Consider the following 21,558-nt stretch of genomic DNA (forward strand, 5'->3'; position numbering starts at 1 on the left):
CCTGGTAGAAGAGGCACCATTGAGTCTCCAAGTCAGTCCGGGCGAGGATGGCTGCCCAAGGCTCCCTGAAAGAATTTTGTGCTAATTGGGTGAATTTGAATTTTGGGGACGTGATCTGTACTCCATATCACATGGAGCAAGGATGTCCTCCCCCCACACCAGGGGCATTGATTGACATACCTGGTTGGCCAGATGGCATGAAATATCCAGCCAAACACCTACCCCAGATGTGGGTAGGTGCTTGGCTGGATATTTCTGTATAGCCGAACTTCCTCCACTGTTAATTATGCACGCGCGCACGCACACGCACGCACGCACACGCACGCACACACACACACACACACGTACACACGCACGCACGCACACCACAGAGAACTGTTTCTGTGGGCATCGTCACAGTCTGCGAAGGCGTTCTAGTGTTACACAGCGTCAATGTCCGATGGTACGTCACACAGTGTACAGTCACAATTCGTCACGAAGCCCGGTGTCCTTTAAATAACGCAGCAATGCCTACATAGCGGCTCGCGCTGGTGTTCGTGTAGGCCAGTTTCCGAGGATGTTGTTTTCCGTTATTGGGCGCTTGTCCAGTTGATCTATCATGGATGAGAGGGCTTCGCTTTGCGGGTTGAAACGATGGCAATCGCTGTGCGCAATTGTTTCATTACACCCGCAGAAGTTACAAAGTGGGCTATGGTCATTCCGATAGGAAAAGAAGGCGCATTTGAAAAATGCTACTCAAAGCAATAGACGGACTCGAAGTGTGCAGTCACGTGGTGGAAGGTCGGACGGAATACGGAGAGAAAGAGAGAGAGAGAGCAAGCGAGAGAGGAAAGGCAGGGAGGTTAACCAGAAGTGAGTTTCCGGTTTGCTACTCTACACTGGGATGGGGGATAAAGGGGTTGGAGAGAGTGCTAAGACAGAGAGAGAGAGAGAGAGCGGGAAAACACACACAAAAAAAAAAAACACAGGCATATGTAACAGAAGAGGCGTTACGATCACAGACGTTCACACAGGCCAGTGGACTTCAGAAAGCGCAGGAGCGCTTGCACGGCCTTCTGATGCGATGTTGAACGGAATACGCAGCTGTAAATTAGGGTCTAGGGTATTAAGGCGTGCACTTGTGAAATCAGATGAATTCCATTGAACCAATGTTAGGTCGCGCGCAAGCGCGCAAAGTTTTTTCGCTGCGTCGCCTCTCGAAAGAGAAATGGCAACGCAATTGACGCGGTCGTGGACAGCTCGGGCAGCTGCGTCCGCTCGATCATTGCCATGTATGCCGCAGTGACTAGGCCATCACTGATGTATGCTATCGTGTCCTTCGTCAACTATGCGATGGTGGACTTGTCTGATCTCTGCGACGAGCTGCTCATGTGATCCATGGCGCAGTGCTGAGAGTAAACTCTGGAAGGCTGCCTTGGAGTCACAGAAGATTGACCATAGATGGGGTGGTTCCTCCTGAATGAAATGAAGAGCCTCACGGAGGGCTACCAGTTCAGCAGCTGTCGTTGATGATACATGTGACGTCTTTAGCTGTATCTTAACGGATCTTGTTGGAATCACCGCCGCGGCAGCTGAACTTTTAGGTGCGACTGAGCCATCGACGTAAACATGTACGCGGCCACTGTGAACCTCATGTAAAAGTCCTAATGGGGCCTGTTTCATTGCAAACGACGACATGTGAGCTTTCTCCGTGATACCTGGAATGGTGAGGCGTATTTCAGGTTTGTGCAGGCACCATAAAGGCGAGGATGGTCTTGCTGCAGGCATGTAGCTCGATGACAACGAGGTACGATTGGCAGCAATTATACGACTGAAAGTTGTGTGTGGCCTTTCTTCAGGTAAAGAAGCAAGGAATTCTACGCTGGAATGATTAGCGGCAAGTGAGCCAGCTGTGTAAGAAGACGACGACGACGAACGCGTGAGCAGTGGCACAACCGCGTTCGCGCGGTTGCGCTGAGAGGCGCGAACTTGGTCGCCTTATCAGGCGCACACTACATCACGCACTACGTCATACATTCATAGAGACACATCGTTTTAGACACAGGTGGCCGTTAAACCGATCTCCGAGGTGAGCAGCGATATGCGTTTGCTTTTGTTGTTGGCTCTTTCACTCTCACTTTTACAGCGAAGCTTTTAAGGGCTCCGATGGTCGTGTCCGCGTGTGGAAAAAAAACTCTCATTGGACGTATGCCGTATGTGCGAGTGAAAACGCGTGAGGGACCCGCGCTTTCACGGGGAGCGAATGCACGGCGGAGAGCAAACGGGACTTCTTCCGTCGCGTGAAAGGCCGTGGGGGGACGGGAGGGAGGGAGGAGAGGCTACGTTTAGCTGCGGCACCAAATGCGTATCTTGCGACCTGGCGCAAGGGGAACTGGTGACTCAATCACTCACGCGAAAGGAGGAAAGCGGGAAGGCAGCGCGGGAGGGAGGGAGTGTGGCTTTTGCTCTGCGAGCAATTAACTGCATACTTGTACTTTGCGCGGCGACGGGTGGTCGCGCGCATCGTATCTTGTAATCGATCTGCAACACGGCTCCTACCTTTGTATGCGCTGTGCTTTCGCCGCTCAGTTTACGTTGAAGCGATAGACCGCATGAACCTTCGCTCGCTGCTGCTGGCGCGCTTGTTCACGCCAGCATTTTGACAGCGCACGTCAGCAACGCGCAGCACTGTTGTCGACGGCGGCGGCATTTTGCCCGCGTTTGCACCGAACGCGCGCGGCGTTGGTGACGTGTTTATGGAGAACGTGCCAACCTTTGCTGTACACCCTATGGCGGTGTACCGTAGCGACCATAAGGCCATGGTCCCTGTGGTCACTAAATAAATGAAAACCACCGGATCATATATATTTCTCATTCTTTAATATAGATCAAATAACCAATTACACTATCACATCTTAATAGTCATAATTGTAAATACATAATTCCCACCATAGTACAGCTTCGCTGGTCTTCCATCTCCATGCACAGTGGAAGGGCTGACAGTTTTTTAGGGCAGAGTTCTCCCGCGCGGACGCCATAAAATCCCGGATCCTAGCCATATAGGCAGCTTCGCTGTAAAAGATGCTTTCGAAGCTTTTCGCGAGCGGACAGCTCGCGGCACGTTCCTTCAAGGAAGAGCGCTGCTTTTACCAAAGTACGTTCTCAAGCTCTTCCCAGGCATTCTCCGGCTATCTTGCGCGCTGTTGGTCTGTTTCGCTAACACTGCACATGTAAATAGGTTCACAAGCTTTGATTGCTCCGAAACCCGCCACGGTGAAACATTGTCTATGGCTTTGTGCTGCCGATAACGAAGTAGCGGATGCGATTAGCGGCAGCCGCGCGGCCGCAATCCGATGAGGGCGGAACGAAAAAAACGCTAGTGTAGCATTTTCGGGGGCACGTTAAAGGCACGCCTCATACGTACCTCGTTTCGACGGTGGCAATACGTTGTGTGGCTATAATGGTTCTATGCTAACGCATTACCGTCGGCAGTGGTCGTGAGATAGATTGCGCCGCAATTTGTTTTCCTTTTTTGTTTCTTTTTTGCAAAGGATGTCCGCTTTGGCACTTGTAGTGACATCATTAGAGTAAATTTTGTATGCCTTTTTTTTATTTCGATAGCAATTATATGGACACTCAAAAGCAGATTTCTGCCGTCGGCGTCGGCGTCGCCGTCGCCGTGAGGTACCGTATAACGTCAATGGAGATGAAATCGTCGCCGCGCGCCGAACGCTGTATGTGCGAGTGAAAGGGGGCGAGGGACGCGCGCTTTCACGGGGAGTGAACGCACGGCGGAGAACAAACGCGCGTTCTGCTCGGTGCTCCCTTAAGGGCTGATGATGATAAGTGGTTCTTGAGGGAAAGGGAAAGGTTGGCGCTATCTTCTGCAGCCCTTGAGGGAGCACGGCTCAGCGCCAGAATGGCTGCAGAAGTAGGCGTCTCTTTCCTCCTCTACAATCACCATATATGTAGAGCAAACGTGCCTTCTTCCGACCACGAAAGGCCGTGGGGGGAGGGGGAGGGAAGGGAGGCGACGTTTAGCTGCGGCACCAAGTGCCTATTTATATCAGAGGCTCCGGCAACAGTCACCAACGCCGCACGCATTTTGAGCGAACGCGGGCAAAACGCCGACGGCGTCGACAACAGTTCTGCGTGTGCTGCTGGTGCTGCTGCATGTCCAAGTTTATACAGCTGATAAAGCTGCTATCATTACTCCGTATATCTCTCTTCAAATTTGCTATCGCAATTGATGCTTCACCTTTCAGGTGAAACTGCGACAAGTTTTTAATCAAATGTTCAAAGTATAAAAAACTATATATGAGAATTGCGTTAAAGTACGCTGAAAAATGCGTCAGTGGCAGTTATCTTTATAATTAGGAGATCTGATTATGAAACATACATGGCGGACGCTTAGGGACCGGTAAATTATAATTCTTTATCCGGTTCCATCCTCCGCCTCTATGTAAAAAATAGCAGCGATGCCTGTGTGTTTTTCACATGCTTAAACGGGCCCGTAGCAACTCGTGATGATGCAAGCGGCGGAAGGTAGAACTTGTTTTGGCGGGAACTGCCCCGTGGCAGTTCAGGCGTGCAAGGTGCGTTCCGCAGGTGGTTAGCACTGCGGAGCAAGTGCTTATGGCGGTACTGCATGCCATGTGTTGGGCGTGGTGGCATTCAAACTTGCGTAACAAATTAGCAACAGCAGACAAGGACAAAAGAGAGACTTAAACATCGCGATGCGCTACTTTCAACCTTTTATCCTCGGAAAACCTCATATATTCATCCACCATGCACAACCGTGCCACTCCTGGTCGAAACGCCATATTATTCCTTCCAACAAGTCCGTCTTTTTATCAAGCAGGTTTTTACAGACGCCGTCCTAACACACTTTTCACCATTCGGTCTATACACCTTGTGCCTCTATAATTTTACGCAGGTTCTTATCTCAGTGTCTGACAGAATCACACAATCAATAAACAAAAGAAACGCAGCCGCAAACTTGACAGTAAAGAAGGATGGTCATCGTGGTAATTTCTATACATTGAATACATGTTCTATTAGACGGTAATTAAGGCATCGTCCCATTTGTCCTATGTATATGCTACTACGTAAGACAATTGAAATTCATATACCACTGTCTATGCACATTCAGTGAAATGGTTTCTATGCCTCTTAGAAAAACTAGGTAGAGTTTTACGTCAACGGTTTGTCAATCGGTAAACTTTGCCCAGTTCATCTGGTATCTTTACCTCAAAGTAGTACTCTCGCGTTCACCCGACTAACAATCTTCTTAAGAAAATACGCCGTCCTTTGTAGTCACCTGGGCGAAAGGTGGTGAAAGGTGTGCTAGCACTGCGGCTGTCAACCTACTTGATTAATAGACAGTCTGTCTGAAAGGAGGAGTATGACATTTCGACCAGAAGCACGGTGAATAAATTTATGAACTTTTCCGAGGATAGACTGTCGAAGTTAGCGCATCGTGATGTATACACGTCTCCATTTTCGTCCTTGACTGCTGGCGCTAAAATGCTTAGTGCGGCCTGCCGTACGTCGTCAGCTACACAGTGGGTAGCGGTGAGACCCGAAAGACAATCCCCGCTGACCAAGCAGGACATACGTATTAAAGAAGCCTTACTAACGTGACCGCTATTCTGAAAGAAAACTTGGATTCAGCTATTTTGTTGGATTTGACAATGAGTAGCCCACAGGGCCCGCTTTCATAAGGGGGGGGGGGGGGGGGCAAATAACATAATTCCACTTCTGACAGGGGGGGTACGTGCCCCCCCCCACCCCCACTTCTTAGTAATTATGCCTGAAAACTTAATTTTCTTTATTGCTGCAAAACGAGTGTCAATGTTCTGTAAGCATTAACAAATTACGCTTACTCATCCTGTTTAAACGATCCGCCCACCTAATTCAGCGTAGCATGGGGATATGCAGAGCTCGTGAGGCGACAGACTGCATAGCGTAATCTAGCTCGTATACCATATACCGATGCCGTTTTGCGGACGTCGAGAAGCAGGCACCGGTGCCGCATTCCATTGCGAGGGCCCCCCCTTTTGTGGCGACGATGTCACCCGGAAAGACAGCTAGGCCGCGGGGTGGCGCAGACTCGCCGACGGCGTCGTTTATACACGGCGTTGCACGACGGGCTTCAGTCACTCTCAGGTCACGGCCATTATACTATACACGGGCGACGTATGCACGTCCGAGCGCACGCGGAAGCATTTACGTCAGTCCTTGGAACGGAAACGGGTTTTTTGTCCGCGCAGTTTAGAAGCGGTCGTCCGGCACTTGTTAAAGCAGGAAAATATTACTTGATATGAAAGGCGTTCTTTCTTCAACGTCTTCCTTTTTGTCGTTGCTCTCATTTGCAGCAGTTGGCTATGCTGCAGAGAGGGCAAAGGAGGAGTGGATAAGTGTTAAAGTAAAGGCGAACTCTTCGTTATAATTTGCTTCGGGGTGTGTTGTTTATAGCTAAATTGATACATATTGCAAATCATTTCTGCGGAATCCCGCAGAACGGATTTATCCTGGTCGTCCTGGTCCTATCCCAGGCAAATTTTTTCTTCAACTGCGAAGCGTTCTTTGTTTGATTTCGCGTACAAGTAATGGCCGCCTCACCGAGTAATTTAGATCAAGCGTTAGAAGTGTGCTTTCTGCCACAGGCAACTTTCAAAACTTTGGTGCAGCTAAAAAAAAAAAAAAATACATCCAATATGTGAGACCACGCGCGGCACCTCAATGTAAGTTCATCGAGCGGATTCTGCACATGAAAATGTGTTGAATAGGGCAAGTGTCGTGTATAGTGCAGTATCTATAGGGAGAAACCGTGTGGAATTAAGGTTTTGCTGACCTCTTTAATCACCAGTTGGCTGTCTTAGACGGTGTATAACTCAGTGCACGTTATACGACGCAATGTTTTTTGTACGTCTATATCATCCATTTGAAGCTCCTAATTTCACTGTGAGAAAGACGGAACCGAATATTTCCGTCCTTCACTTCTTTCGTGCACTCTCACTTCTTTCCTGCCGTTCAAACGTTGCAAGAGCTGTCGAAACCTTTCGGTTTGACCGCCATCGCCCTTCGCGATTTCTGAGACTACGGGGATCTCATGGATTGTCTCTTATATGTGATAGATCCATGTTGCTCCTGTAGGTGCGAGGAAACCATTGATCTTGCACCTGTTGTTTATCTGTGGTCGATACGACGTCAAACGCCTCTCTCTCCGGACAACCTTATACTGTCTAGACTCAAGACTGTTTTCTCAAACTAAGATACTGGGACCGTGGCTAAATCTGTCACTGGCGTAAAGGCCATTCGTGTACTATTGCAGTTCTTGAAGTGCCTCCGAGCTTAGTGACCGCTTATAGTCGTTCTGTCCAGCCTCCCCGCGTACACGCAGTGCCTCTCACTGTCTTCATACTTATATTCCGCTTTCCCTTACCCACAGTGCATAGGGTAGCAAGCTGGGCTCTTGTCAGGTTGACCTCCCTGTCTTTCCTCTGCTTACTTCCTCTCTCCTTTCTCTCCCCTGGAAACCTGATACATCTCAAAAGAGCTGTTCGAGATTCTCCCAATCCGATCACGTGGCGACTCTCCCAAATTACAACTATAGTAGAGTGGCGACACTCTATTATAGTTGTGAGCTTGTGGCTTGTACGTATGAGCGTGCCTCATATTTATTGTTATTTTGTTCTTGCTTCGTCTTTATTTTTGTTTCCTTTCCCGAATAAAGTGTATTTGGGATGTTTTGATAACCGGGTCCTAAAGGGACCTATACGTTCCGATTTTTATTGTTCAGTTAAATAAAAAAGATAACCCTGCTTCCTATGCGAGACTGCATATAGTGGGGAGCACAGTATTAGCTGTTCGACTTCTACAAAAATGTCTGTACGTGAGACTCTGGAACTACTACTATTCCTTGCGCGTGAATAATCGGGACAACTCGAAACGGCAAACGCGACTCCTAAATGTATAGTCGCTATGTAGTACCAAGAGGCCCGAACGCATATATGAGTTGTAGCTGGATATTCAAACGCCGTAGAACTTCCGGAGCACCGTTCAATCGCAGGCGCCATATTTCCAAGTTGCGCATCTCAGTTAGTGAAACGTGCGCTGGAGTAGAGCGTACTATAGATATGATAGTGAACTCTGTGCCACTTAAACTCAGATCCACCCATGGTTCCATCCATTCACCTATTCACCTTCACAATCATCGACGATGCACCACCGGCACCCCCAGAGGCCAGCGGGGTTGATGTTGCCCGGCCAGTTACCCGTTCAGCTAAGAACCCGCAAATAAATGACCAGCCGACCGTCCTGCACGGCGTCTTTCGCAGTCCTGGTCACTGCGCCCTACCTGATTAAACTAAACCACAGGTCGCGCAGCCAGTGCCTTATTCTGATCACGATGCACGCGAATGCCAGAGCCGCACGGCGCGGAACGGAGATTGGGGGAGGGGGGGGGGGGGGGGGGGAGACACCGTGGCCCACGCGCCACCGCTTAGCCATTGGATTTGGTAATTTCGCTCCGGCCCTGATGACTCCCTGCCGTGACTCGGGACACCGAACAAGACGAATGCGGAGTCGTGACTTGGCGGGTGCGCGTGTGCGTTTGTAGATGCGTAGACTGCGTGCGTAATTAATCCGTATATCTTCATGTGCCGTGTGCGTGCGTGCGTGCGTGCGTGTGTGTGTGTGTGTGGTGTGTGTGTGTGTGTGTGTGTGTGTGTGTGTGTGTGTGTGTGTGTGTGTGTGTGTGTGTGTGTGTGTGTGTGTGTGTGTGTGTGTGTGTGTGTGTGTGTGTGTGTGTGTGTGTGTGTGTGTGTGTGTGTGTGTGTGTGTGTGTGTGTGTGTGTGTGTGTGTGTGTTTCGCACTTGTGTATACGCGTGTGTGCGAGTAAGCGCATGCGTGAGCCCTCCTACGCCTAGCGTGCAGCACGTTACTGGTATCCTGGGTGTGCGTGCTTTGCGTTTCCGCTTGCTGCATGTAACTCGTGCACGGCGCAGTGAACAGAGGAGGACGGGCGGTGGAGAGCAGATCTGCCGCGTCTTGTGGCGTCACGCGTAACAGCGCGTCATTGGGAATGTACAGACGGGCGAAAAGTACAATAAGAAGGCAAAGCTGAAAAAAAAAAAAGTAAAAGAACAAAGTGTACACCGCCATCCAACTCCCTCAGACATTGCACCTCTCCGAACATACATTTCCTGGTTGTCATCGACGGGCAGCGTCTCTTCAAAAGGTCACACGTCACAACTACGAAATACGATTCGACGCTTGCTTTCGTTTGCAAGGTATACAGTGGGAACGTTGCGCGAGCCTAGAACAGGGGCTTCTTTGTGACGACGCCCGGGCCGTAAACCTCGCAGGTGTTTTTATCAATAAAGTTTTTTCTGTCTGTCGCGCAGCCACGTAGGAATTTTAATATTTCGCGGTTTCTTCACGACGCGCAATAAATGGTTGCGTAATAGGTGCTAAAAATACTGTTGAATGGGACGTTAAACGCTGTATAATTTCCTCATTGGAAGTATTTTTTCTAAATTTACTGATTTGTTGTCTTGATTCATTAATCCTTTACTGCAAATAAAAGGAATGAAAAAACTGTTTCATTTGCTTCATAGCCTGGGGGACTATATTCATTTAGTGGCGGCGTCCAGCTTCCTCCTCCTTTTATATGCAAATAAAAATGCAAAAATTGCTTATTTTGCGACAACATGAGGTAAAAGTTAGATATAAACGTACGATTTTTGAAACTTATGATCAGAACCGAAACCAAAATATTTTAGGTTGTTTTGTACGTATATGCTTATATTCAAAATAAAACCTAAAACAAATAACTGTTATTTTAAACTAAGTTTTTTTCATTGTGGTGTTCATAACTTTATGTACAAAAAAATTTTAAATAAAAGCTCAGTGCGGAATAGCTATTTGGTGCGGCGCTACACAAACAATAAAAATGGCGTCCAAAAGCAGCAGCTTTATGGATACGAGAGCTGAACTCGCCGAACTCGTGAAGCGCAAGGCCGAAATAGCGGTGCGTAAGTCTTACAATCTCTGCACAAAACGTTAATCAGTCGTTTCGACGCGCATAATCCACCCAAAGCCTTTGGGTAGTGAAATAATAGCCTTATCGTTCATCCCTTTCAAAATGGCGCTAGCACTGGTGCAACATGGGTCCGTTTTGCGTGTACCGCACCGCACGTGTTTTTGTTTACGTTTTAGGAGCAGCAGCTCTCAGGCGACGGATCGCCATCTGAATGAGTTTACGTGTGAGCCTAACCTTTCACCTTGCTATGATGCAGTACTATTGGCTACGTTAATTTGAAATCTGAATTTTAAAACACGCGCCGCACTTTGGCGCGCTATACTTGCTTCATTCGCGCGCGCTCTTAATGTGCAGGACACCCTCGCAAACCTCGAGCGACAGATCTATGCATTCGAAGGCAGTTACCTGGAGGACACACAGCTGTATGGAAACATTATACGAGGCTGGGACCGGTACTTGGCGCCGAATAAGTGAGTAGTTTCGTTTATCGCTCTTCTGTGTACATTGTTGTTTTGATCCACAAACGGCGATTGTGAGCTGCGTTCTAGTCGCTACCTACGAACGTTAATGTGTCATTTGTCTTTGTAATTTAGCCTGCAACTGCAATTGTGGCTGTGATTTGCATACCCGAGTTGTACTCTTGCAGTCAGCGCTTGCACCGGTTGTTTTTGGCGAGCCCTCGAAGTGAAAGTTTGATATGCCCATTTTCTTATTTGGTTGTGCTCATGTTGCGACGAAGCCCGGCATGCTTCTGTCAGTGATTCACTGTTTGCGTATCTAGTTCGAACACCAAATGCAGTGGTAGAGACAGTGAATTTGAACAGCAGGCAACCGCATGAATAGGTGTGTCGTGATACGCTGAAGAAAAATTTACGTAGAATCTCCTCAGGGAGTTATCTGAATGATGCATAACCTTAGAAATGCTTACGCATTTAAAAATCTCTACAGTGTGCCATTTTCTGTCGTTCTTGTGAGAATATCTCTGCATGCCTCAAAACACACAGTACTACAGTGAGAGCTGTGTTGAATTGCTTTTCCGCACGCTCGAAACAATACTGAAATCAATTTACAATCGTTTTAATTGTTCGAAATGCAATAATAAGCATGCTAATACTAACATAAACATCCCCCTTTTCACCTCCTTCCCTCCTCTTGGCCTCTTGCGTGGCAGCTGTTTGGTTTGTTAGTATCGGTCCGGATACTCAGACTAACTTAGCATTGAATTCTGGCCGACAGTATAGTGCCAGTGAGTCTGTCTCTGCTCTGTGTAATCAAACTATAAATTACGAGATGAAACCTGTACATATAATGTCAGCTCACAAGTATCTCTAAAGCACACATGCCTCCTAATGAAATGGCACGTTATGTTCAACAGCTTCTTTCATTGCAAAAAAAATTTTTGTACTTGGTCTACCTTATTCCTGGGCCCCTGGGCATGTGCCAATTTCTGGAAATTGCCTCGGAATTGGTGTGTGCGACTGTAACACAAGGGGCATAGAATGCTTAAATGTGTTTAGATGTGTATCACACTTCTACGTGCACACACATAACCACTATTGCCTCAAACAACAGTCATCAAACATTGGTTTCATCCTCTTGAAATCGCTTCGTCGACATAACAATGTCTAGAACGATGTCGTACTTAAGTATTGCATGACATTACATTTGTAACCTGCACGGTGCGTAGACATTGCATGAGATTGGAAGACGTTGTGTAGAATGAAACTAGACACAATTGTATGTGTCCCATTTAGTTTATAGCGTGTAATTGACTGCTTCACGAAAGCTTTACTTCACAGATATCCCAACATTGGCATTGGATCTGAATTGTGTTTTAAGTGGTGGGAAAACTTGTGTCATTAGGTGCACACAATAGCGTGCGCACAGCTTCAGTCTTTTACACAACGTGAACTCCTAATGGGCTGATTGGCCACTCAACTTTGCAGATCGAATGTGGCAGTACACCTGGTGAGAGCAAACAAGTGTAGCATTAAGAGCCTAATAAAGCGAATGGAGTTTGCTACGCTGTTCTGTTCAGTGCGTTGTCATCACTTGTGTGTGCCTGCACTTGACACGCACTCTGCTGCCAAGTGCGATGAGCAGTTATTGCTGGCAAAAAAGAATGAAGGTAGTCTCCTCACCATAGTGCGATCATAGTTCATCCCTGCCATACGCTTGCCTACGCCAAGTTTCTGCTAGTTGGCTGACACACTAAAACCTTAGCATTTGTGGACTGCATTGAAATATTTTCGTGGTGTTTCAGCTCAAAGAGGTGTGGACTCAAAGAAAGGATGACTTGAGTGTTGTATGCCGCAATATTGCACTGTGCTCAACCGCAGCTTACAGCAGGGCTGTTGTGTTGATTTAATGCAAGTATTTCCTCTCGCATTTCGTTATTGTCATGCTCATTGTACAGGACAAAGCAAGGAACCACTTAATGGTCACGTGAGAGTGAGATTGTGCTGTTAGTCCCACTGGCCCTAGCATGCCAGTCATAATTCCTCTTAGTAGTGTACGAGTCCCTTTAGCCTGGCTAAATAAGATCTGTGGTGAAAAAAGACATAGCAGTGAAAGCAATGCACGTGCGCGATATCATTTTTCTTCAAACTGATGTTTAATTAAGGACAAAGGATTCACAGGCAGGCAGAGACTTGGATATGATCTACAGTGAGGGAACAAGGCTGTCTTATCAGGTTAACATAATGCCCCGACGAAGGCCAATCTTCTTGTCAGTGTGTTGGCTTCCCTTGTTGGACTGTTGTTGCATGCATCTTTTTCAAAGCTGATTTCTGCCGTCGCCGTGAGGTTCCGTGTGACGTTAACGGCGATGAAATCGTCGTCGCGTGCCGTATGCTGTATGTGCGAGTGAGAGCGCGCGTTCACGAGGAGCGAACGCACGGCGGAGAGCAACGCGCGTTCTGCGCCGTGCTCCCTAAAGGGCTACAGAATTAAGCGTCTCTTTCCTCCTTTACAATCACCATATATATATAGAGCAAACGCGACTTCTTCCGTCGGGCGAAAGGCCGTGGGGGGAGGGGAGGCAGCGTTTAGCTGCGGCTCCAAATGCGTAATTATATAAAAACATTGCAAGGCGAGAAGGTGGTAAAGACTTCCGATGCTGCTCGACGAGTGTCCCGTTCTGATCTCGTCGAAAACCTCCGAGCCGCCCCCAGAGGCACTGGCAATAGTCACCAACGCCACGTGCATGCGGTGCGAATGCAGGCAAAAGGCTGACGGTGTCGACAATAGTTCTGCGCGTTGCTGGTGCTGCTGCATGTCCAAGTTTGTACAGCCGATAAAACTACTATCCTTACTCTGTATAGCTCTCTACTAATTTGCTATCGCAATTGATGCTTCGCCTTTCGGGTGAAACTGCAACATTTTTTTGTGTTGTAGAATATGTTCTTACTGGCACTGTAAAGGTGAGGGCTGTGTCTAAGTTATCGGTACATCTTTGTGTCAGTGTTGCACAGCCAGCGATAAGGTGGGTGCAAAAAAGAACGGACATTTGAATTACCTGCTTACCTTTACATGGGGTGTTGTTTACTCAATGTGCTAGCCACCCACCTGTGCCACATTATTGACGTTATCTGCTGCTTATTTTTATTATCGACTGTGAGTGAACGTGCACTGGCTGTAAGAAACTTCACAAGAGCTGGTACACAGAAGTGTACTAGTTTGGAGTCATGGAGTTGTGACGTGTAGCAAAAAAAGACTGCCTGTCCTGTGGAATCTGCTATACATTCACAGCAGTAGCTCGAGGTACCTTAATGGCCCAAACATGCATCTTCTTTATTTTGGCTTTAATCACATCCGCTTATCTTTTGCTTGGGTTGAGCTTGGTCATTAGGAGGCACAGAACTGGTCAAGGAAAGTTCTGGTGTCATTCGTGCAAGCAGTGTGTCTTCTAAGAAGCTACAGAAGGGTGCAGTGCACACTTCCCATCTACTTATCGAAAGGGAAAACTTATCCACCTGACAGTGGCATGAAGTTACAAAGGGTATCCTGTAGGGGCTGGGCAGTTGATCTATTAACCTTTCGCTTGATTAAAGCTTGAATAGTGATTAATTTTTTTGATCGAGAATAATCAGTTAAGCTCACATGAACAAAATCAGGCAAGTGCCAGCAGGGACGCTGCTGTTTCTCTTGCGTAACAACAAAGAATTGGGAACAATTTCCAACTGCGCCCACACAGGCGCGCTGCACTTGTGACAAAATTTGTAGAAATGTTTAGTTTTCCTATTCCTCTTTGTTTGCTCTAGCTCACATGTGCGGGACATTTTTTCTTAGCCAGAAAAATGGGAGATAACCAGAGGCTCCCTTTTATCGGGCACAATGGCAGTTGTAAAGAGGGTAATGTGCATCTAGGCAACATCACTGCCATGCAAGTGCATCTTGTCTGCAACTGTCATGATTGTTAACATGAACTAAGCTATCTACTGCCAGAGAGCATTAACAAGCTTCTTTGCCTCCTCAGCTGGCGATTCAAATAGGCAACTGTCGATTCAAATACCATGGATTCTTCTTTCTTCAAATTGTGTGTATTGGACATATCACCGGCTTTGATTTTTTTCAGCTTACCTACGTAAATCCACACTTCTGAATAATCAAGTAATCAATCTATGAAAAGTTTTAGATTAATCAGGCTAGAAATTTTCACCAACGCCTAGCCCTAGTTTCCTATGTATCTTCGTGCTACTGTCGGGTGGATGCCAATTTTTCTCTTTCACGAAGCTTCTTCCTCCTCGCGGATTTCTGCAGAACTCATTCAGTATAGTCTATCTGCTTCTCTGTTGCCCTGATCTGTGTTTTCCTACCTGTGGGGCCAACCCTGTTACTGTAGCGAACCACAGCTTATCCATTCTATTACATAGCTGACGTGACTTGGGCATTCCCTGATACGCTGTTCTAGTGCCGGATAAGTGTCACTAAGCCGTAGAAAGCGAGTCCTTGTTCCGATTTCATGGAAGCATGCTTAATTTTCAGCTTTATTATTGTCAAGGTAACGCTTCTTCGAAATTTCGAAATTCCAAATCAGCACTTCCTACCGAGAATAATATCACAAGATGCAAACTGAGGATTTAGGTGCCTTCCACATACTGTCAAACCCACTCATAGCGATACTGGTTTTAACAATATATCGGATATAACAATGGGATTTTCTTTGCCCTTGAATGTCTTTATTAATGGGTTCGACTATAGAGGGATAGTTGTTACTTTGATGACTACACAGTTGTTTCAGGCGCACGTTAAATAACCCCGTGTTGTTGAAATTATTCCAGAGCCACCTGTTATGGCATCCCTTGTGTTCCACTGTGCATTTCTGGGTAGTTAAGCCCTGTCAAGCAGTCAGTGAACCAGTTGAAGCAGCATAATCTGGCAGTGATTGCTTTATGTGGTTTTACTGTTATCAATATTTATAATATTTTGCGGTCAGAATACAAATGTTACTGTATACTGACAGCCAGATAATTTGCCCGTAATAGGTTGCCTTGCAAGCATTTGTTACGCTTTTATTTTACTCTTTACCTGGTTGTATGACACATTGCCTCGAGAAAGGGCTCCTCCACTTGGCTATTACCTCATGCATTTGCATTTACTCCATGCAGGAACACAAACAGTAAAGCAGACAAAAGGAACCGCAAGTTCAAGGAAGCTGAACGTCTCTTCTCAAAGTCTTCCATCACTTCTATGGCTGTAAGTGTAGTTGTTGCGCTTATTGCCTATGAGCTTATGGCTTCTGTGATGCTCAATCTGTCAACTCCCATTATACATTTCTTTTTTTTTGTGTGTGTGGAAGTTTCTCGGCGTTATATCCTAATTCAGAGTTTTTCGAACACGTCTTCACCTGACCTTACCTGCCCAGCATGCAAAACAGACGCCCGCACTAGCATTTATCACCTACTGTGAGAGTACAGTGCATTTACTGACCCAATGTTCCAAGCACTGCGACTTGGCAGCTGACCTCGAGGATTAGATCCGACCACGAGTGAATGCGCAAGGCGCTCTATGCATTCGCTCGTGGAACAGGCATCATCCACCATCTTTAGAGGAGCTCTGGCTGACATCCTCGGGATCGGCCGCTGAACCTACGGTGTTCCTCCTCTCTCTTTTGCTCCCATTCCAATTTCCATTCCCATCTTCCAATTTAAGCCATAGAGCCAGCTTTATGTTAATTAGCGCTGTATTCATTGATCCTTTTATCACCATCACCAATACTTCGCTTCCGCCTGTACGTTGCTCCCCCACCTGGTGTTCCGCGGTGCATTTTCCCTCTTCGATCAGCGCGCTCCGCGCTGTAAGAAAATTGCTTTAATTTCTGCTACAGACATCACATTTACAAAATATCTAGTTTATATTGTTTACAAGAGACTTCCACATCAGAAGCAATAAAAAATTATAAAATGAGCATAAATAAGGTTAAAACATGCAGTAACGGCGGAGTAATGTTTTGCGTTTTTAGCACTCAGATTGGCCTCTTGGACATATTTATGACTTCGCCCTTGAAAACTATGCACAGCCTCAAAGATTCTACTACACAGTGTTCGGTGGTATGTGCTAAAATAGATGAGCCCACACTATGAGGCCTCTACGCTTTTTTCGAGCCTGTTTCTCCTGTTTCAACGGTTACAGCAGCAGAGGGAAGTACGGCGAGCATGAGCTTTCCATTTTTTTACTATCAACGTCTGCTTAGAGTGTAAACAAGTCTGCCCATCTAGTGTGCGAAACCCACAACAACTCGAAGGTAGCCTGCAGTGTGCTGCCATCAATGAAAAACTTACCAGAATGCCTGCTCGAAAAGCGGCTGGTGCAGTGCCGACCACCTGCACTTCGGCCTCTTCTGGCTGGACCGGCTTAGTGTCAGCCGCGCAAGCGAATGGTTAAAGGGACACTGAAATATTTTAGTGTGATGGGGCAAATTTGTGAAGACCTGATTTAGCATTCATTTGCTGGGAAAAGGTTGGTATTAATGGAGAAAATGAACAAAACCGGCTTCCGTATTAAATTCTGAACCTTGACTATGCTATTAATAGATTGGAATGACATGTATTTCGAATTTTTTTTTAATGTTTGGTCCGTTTTCCAGAAAAAATTCTCAAAACTCATTAGGTTGAGTCTTTCATCCCTTGAGAATGCAGTGTAATAATTTTTATTGATAATCTATTTACTTTTCCTAAGCAAACACTGGCTCTATTTCATAACGTAATGAGTAGTTAGCGTAAAATCTTTAAGCCCTTTGACTTCAACATAGTGGATGGAATAGGTGCACACAAGGATGGTAAATCACAAGGCGTGCTGGAATATCGGATTTCATGCCTAACCCTGTAGAATTTGGTCAGTTATTGCATTTTCAGCCTTTCTAAGTGATGACACCTTGAATGGACAAATTTGCACTGTAGTGTTCATTGTATTGCCCCAGACTATTCTTTTGTTTACAAGTGCCACACCCTTCCAAATTTTGTATTGGTGTCGAGGTTCACAATGCATGGGAATTATATGATGTCACATCACGATAAGACTCCTTTCACCAGTAAAGTAGGGCTGAGGCGACTCTCGCAAATGTTGCACTTCTTTAAAATTTATAATGCCGCCATTACTTTACAGGTATCTACATCTGCACGTGTGAACATAATCGTGGTTACGTGGAATAACAACTCTCTATTGCAGTGAGGGGATGAATGTGATTACATCACTATGCTATCGCACTTGTTATGTTTGTGCAATTACTAATTGTGCTGCAGCTGGTCTACCTGGTTTAGAAGTAGAGCCAACTCACTGGTATTCCTTCTTGTAATGTTTATATGAAGCACTGGGGGAGCCAGATTGGTTTTATTTCTATCACTTTCCTCGAAATAATGCAGAAGTGCTTTACTTTGGGCTCATGTGGAGTGCAGCAAACGTTAGTGCATGGTTTGCAGTGAATAAATAACATGTGTTACCCATCAGTTGTTTGTTACTGCAGTTTTTTCCAGACTTTTTGCTCGAAAAGGAGTCCATCGTAAGTCATTGCTGCTGCTTCTGCAGATTACCCATTCCCTGTTCTTTTATAGCCCTTGTTTGACCTTGCGTTCTCATTTGTTCTGCCGTACCTTTTATCCCTTTGTCATGGGTTCCTTGTGCGTTGCCTTTGCTTGTGCTTTTGGGTGCATGCTTTCTCAATGGCAGCCTTAGCAGATGCAAAAAGAGACGGCACTATATTGAAGGTAGTAGGCTTGCATTGATTAGCACGCAACCACTCTGGCTTCTTTATGTGTGCCTAAGTGAGGACATGGGTGTCTTTTCACTGTGCTACCATCAAAAATGTGGCCGCTATGGCCGGTGCTCGATTCTGCCACCCTTTGAGATCCAGAGCCCAGCTACATGTTGTCTCTCATAGCCCAATCATTGAGCAAGAACTGTAGGAGAGAAAACATAAATTTCTCCTGCGTGTGCTCATTTAAAATGTATTCAAAATGTCAGAGGTGGCTTAGGATCTCTTTAGGCGTGCATAGTGAATGAATTGTTTTTGCATTGTGCTACCATCAAAAATGCGGCCGCTATGGCCGGTGCTCCATTCTGCCACCTCTTGAGATCCAGAGCTCTGCCACATGTTGTCTCTCATTGAGCAAGAACTGTAAGAGGGAAAACTTAAATTTCTCCTGCGTGTGCTCATTTAAAATGTATTCAAAATGTCAAAGGTGGCTTAGGGTCCCTTTAGGCGTGAATAAGGAATGGGTTATTGTTGCATAGCATAGTACATTCTTCAGAGTAGATGTCACATTCCAGAATAAATGCCACCACATAATGTCACCAGTGTCTACTAGATGTCACATTAAAATGATGGGATTTTACGGGCCAAAACCACTATCTGATTATGAGGCACGCCGTAGTGGGGGACTCCGGAATAATTTGGACCACCTGGGGTACTTTAACGTGCACCTAAATCTAAGTACACAGGTGTTTTTGCATTTCACCCCCGTCGAAATGCGGTCGCCGTGGCCGGGATTGGATCCTGCGACCGCGTGCTTAGCAGCCTAACACCATAGCCACTAAGCAACCACGGTGGGTAGATGTCATATACCAGTGTAGTTGTCCACAAAGCTTGGGACAACAGTGCTTGTGGTCACATGCTATGATTGTTTTAACAGAAGTACATCAGAAACTTTTTATGTTGTGCGACACTTTTTTAATGTGAAGCATACTTTGCCTCATTCTTGGCACATTGCAGTAGGTAGGTTCCTCTCTCTCATCGCTTTCATAGAAATAAAATTATGTGTGACTGATGGTGGAATCAAAGCTCTGCCGTTGAGCACAGCAGCTCGGTGCTCTAACCACTAGGCCACGATCGCAGGCATACTTCTCTCGTTCCAAAGGCAGACAGCTCTTTGTAACACTGCATTTGCACCACGTGCCACTTTCTCATCTTCTTTCCCAGTGACAGCTCGCACTTTAGGTGCTGTGTTAGATTTCACTTTCTTCAGGACCGGCCCACTTTTCCTCACACGTTCCGCGTAATAGTTTACGCTACGTAGAAACTGTGTGACGTTGTACCAACTTCATGATTACCCGTTAATCACGTTTTAGCATTTCTTTGCTGGAGTACGAATGCCATTGCCGTTTTAACATGCACCATATGACACAGTCATAGCTACGTCTGATTGTATAACACGTTGCTGACGATTATTCGTATTCGCCGTATAAAATATTCGTATTAGCCGAAATTCGTATCTTCGAAACACAATTAAAACTAGCTAAATTATGGGGGTATGAGTGCATCAGATCGCAAAAATCGCGAGAAAAATTTATTTTTGAAGACCACGCGTATCTGAAACGCCTAATCCACGCGTATTTGGTATCTGAAACGCCTAATCTACGCTGTATCAAAATGGTTTGGCTGAAAACGCGCTAAAAGTGGCCGAAAAAGATTTATTCGTCAGTGCGCAGGGCGAGAAAACAGCTTTAAATTGCGCAATATCACCGCAATTCACGGTGACATATCTCGTATTTCCCGCCACTGAGTGCCGCCATCTTGGTATTGTTCGAAAGCTCAAAGTTTCACCGTTCCGCTTCTCAATTAGTCCGTCGTCGCCATCTTTTAACAAATGCACAAACTCAAAAGAAGCGCGGTTCTGCGATAGGTAGTCGCACGGACCCTCCGACAAAAGTGGCCTCTGATTCGCTGCCGTGCTGAAAGGCGTCTCTCCATTGGTTGCTGCTGTGGCAAGGGCAAGATGGCAACCGCAGTTTTCTGCTTCGTAAACCACACCGGCATCTTCACTTGACACGCAGAAGTTGGATTACTGAGAGCTCCCAGGTTAGTGATGGATCGTCGCTCGTTGGAGAACAAATTTTGGACGAAGCACACCTTCGGAATACAGAAGCGCAAGCCTCCTACGGCAAGAAAAATACGGCGATTAGCGGGAGAAGCGGAGGAGCACCTGACTGAACGTGCCGCGCTACCTCGCACCGTGGATTACGTGCCATGCTATCTTGCACCGTGTGACTCCGGCAGTGAAACCGACAATCGCCCTGTGCCATCGGCACCGATAACGCATTCGACGGAAGACGTGCCAACGGAGGCTCCCGCGCCTCTGCGTACGGCCGCGCGAATCAGCCGAGATCGTATCTCGGTAGACATAGCTCGCTGCGACTAGGCAAAATGGCGCAAACACGAAGAATGCGGCCTGAAGCACAGCAGCCACTCCGTCCGATGGGCGGCCGCCGAAAACGAGGAAAAGCACGAAAGCAGGAAAAGCGCCACCGCTTCAAATTCTCCGCGCCCAGTCGCGGCCTCCACGCTGTCCGGCGCCGCGTCCGCGCCTCCGCACCAAAAGAGAAAGGGAGAAAGCGCGTGACTGCGCGCTGTTCTCTTTCTCAGCCGTCGGTGGGGCGGCGTTTATTCGTATCAACCGACGCGGGTCAAAAATCTATTCGTAACAAGCGTACTCTAGGACGTTGCAAAGTAATGGGGCTTGGCCGGGACTACAGAAAAATTCGTATCATCCGGAAATTTGTATTGGCCGTGATCGTATCCTCGAGATTCCACTGTATTTGATTTACATAAACACGTTGCTGGGTAGCCAGGTGTACCTGCAAAATGCTTCCTTTGAATGACATCAATTCCCACAGTGTAATGGGATCTGCACATTAAAGGGGCCCTGAACCACCCCTCAGGCTTGGTGGAATAACACAATCCGCGGGTAGCATACAGATCCCGTGAACATCTCGGCCAAGTTTTGCTGTCGTACGTGGTGCATGGAGCTTGCAAGCGAAGCGCGAAGTCGCCTTTCAAACACTCTTTTCAACAGAAGCCATGTTGCTCGGTCTTTTCTGGACGCTCTATTTCGTAATAAAGTGGATTACCATACGCGGCTGCTATTGGTAGCTGTGGTCTGCTAAGTAGCGTAAGTACCATGATCGCTGCGGGGTGCTGTCAAGAGTCCACTGGCTAAGTGCACTGCGGCTCGCTGAGGACGTCGTAGGTACCAAAATTGGAAGTCATGGCATCTACGTTAACATCCAAAGGGAAATTTGAACTGTGCGCCACGGT

The 21,558-nt window shown here is 46.8% G+C and overlaps 1 protein-coding gene across 2 annotated transcripts in view; it reads left to right on the forward strand.

Annotated features, from left to right (window-relative positions):
* Positions 1 to 9,894: 9,894 nt before the first annotated feature.
* The window catches only part of LOC119461540 (chromatin modification-related protein MEAF6-like), a 153,242-nt gene continuing 141,578 nt past the window's right edge, over positions 9,895 to 21,558 (forward strand). For both annotated transcript variants that reach the window (XM_049673194.1, XM_037722884.2), the window contains exons 1-3: positions 9,895 to 10,016; positions 10,383 to 10,498; positions 15,638 to 15,725. In XM_049673194.1, the coding sequence (XP_049529151.1) occupies positions 9,939 to 10,016; positions 10,383 to 10,498; positions 15,638 to 15,725 (282 nt within the window). In that variant the 5' untranslated portion in view covers positions 9,895 to 9,938. The remainder of the gene's footprint in view (positions 10,017 to 10,382; positions 10,499 to 15,637; positions 15,726 to 21,558) is intronic.

This window comes from Dermacentor silvarum, chromosome 8, assembly GCF_013339745.2.
Source record: "Dermacentor silvarum isolate Dsil-2018 chromosome 8, BIME_Dsil_1.4, whole genome shotgun sequence".
Classification (NCBI taxonomy): Eukaryota; Metazoa; Arthropoda; class Arachnida; order Ixodida; family Ixodidae; genus Dermacentor; species Dermacentor silvarum.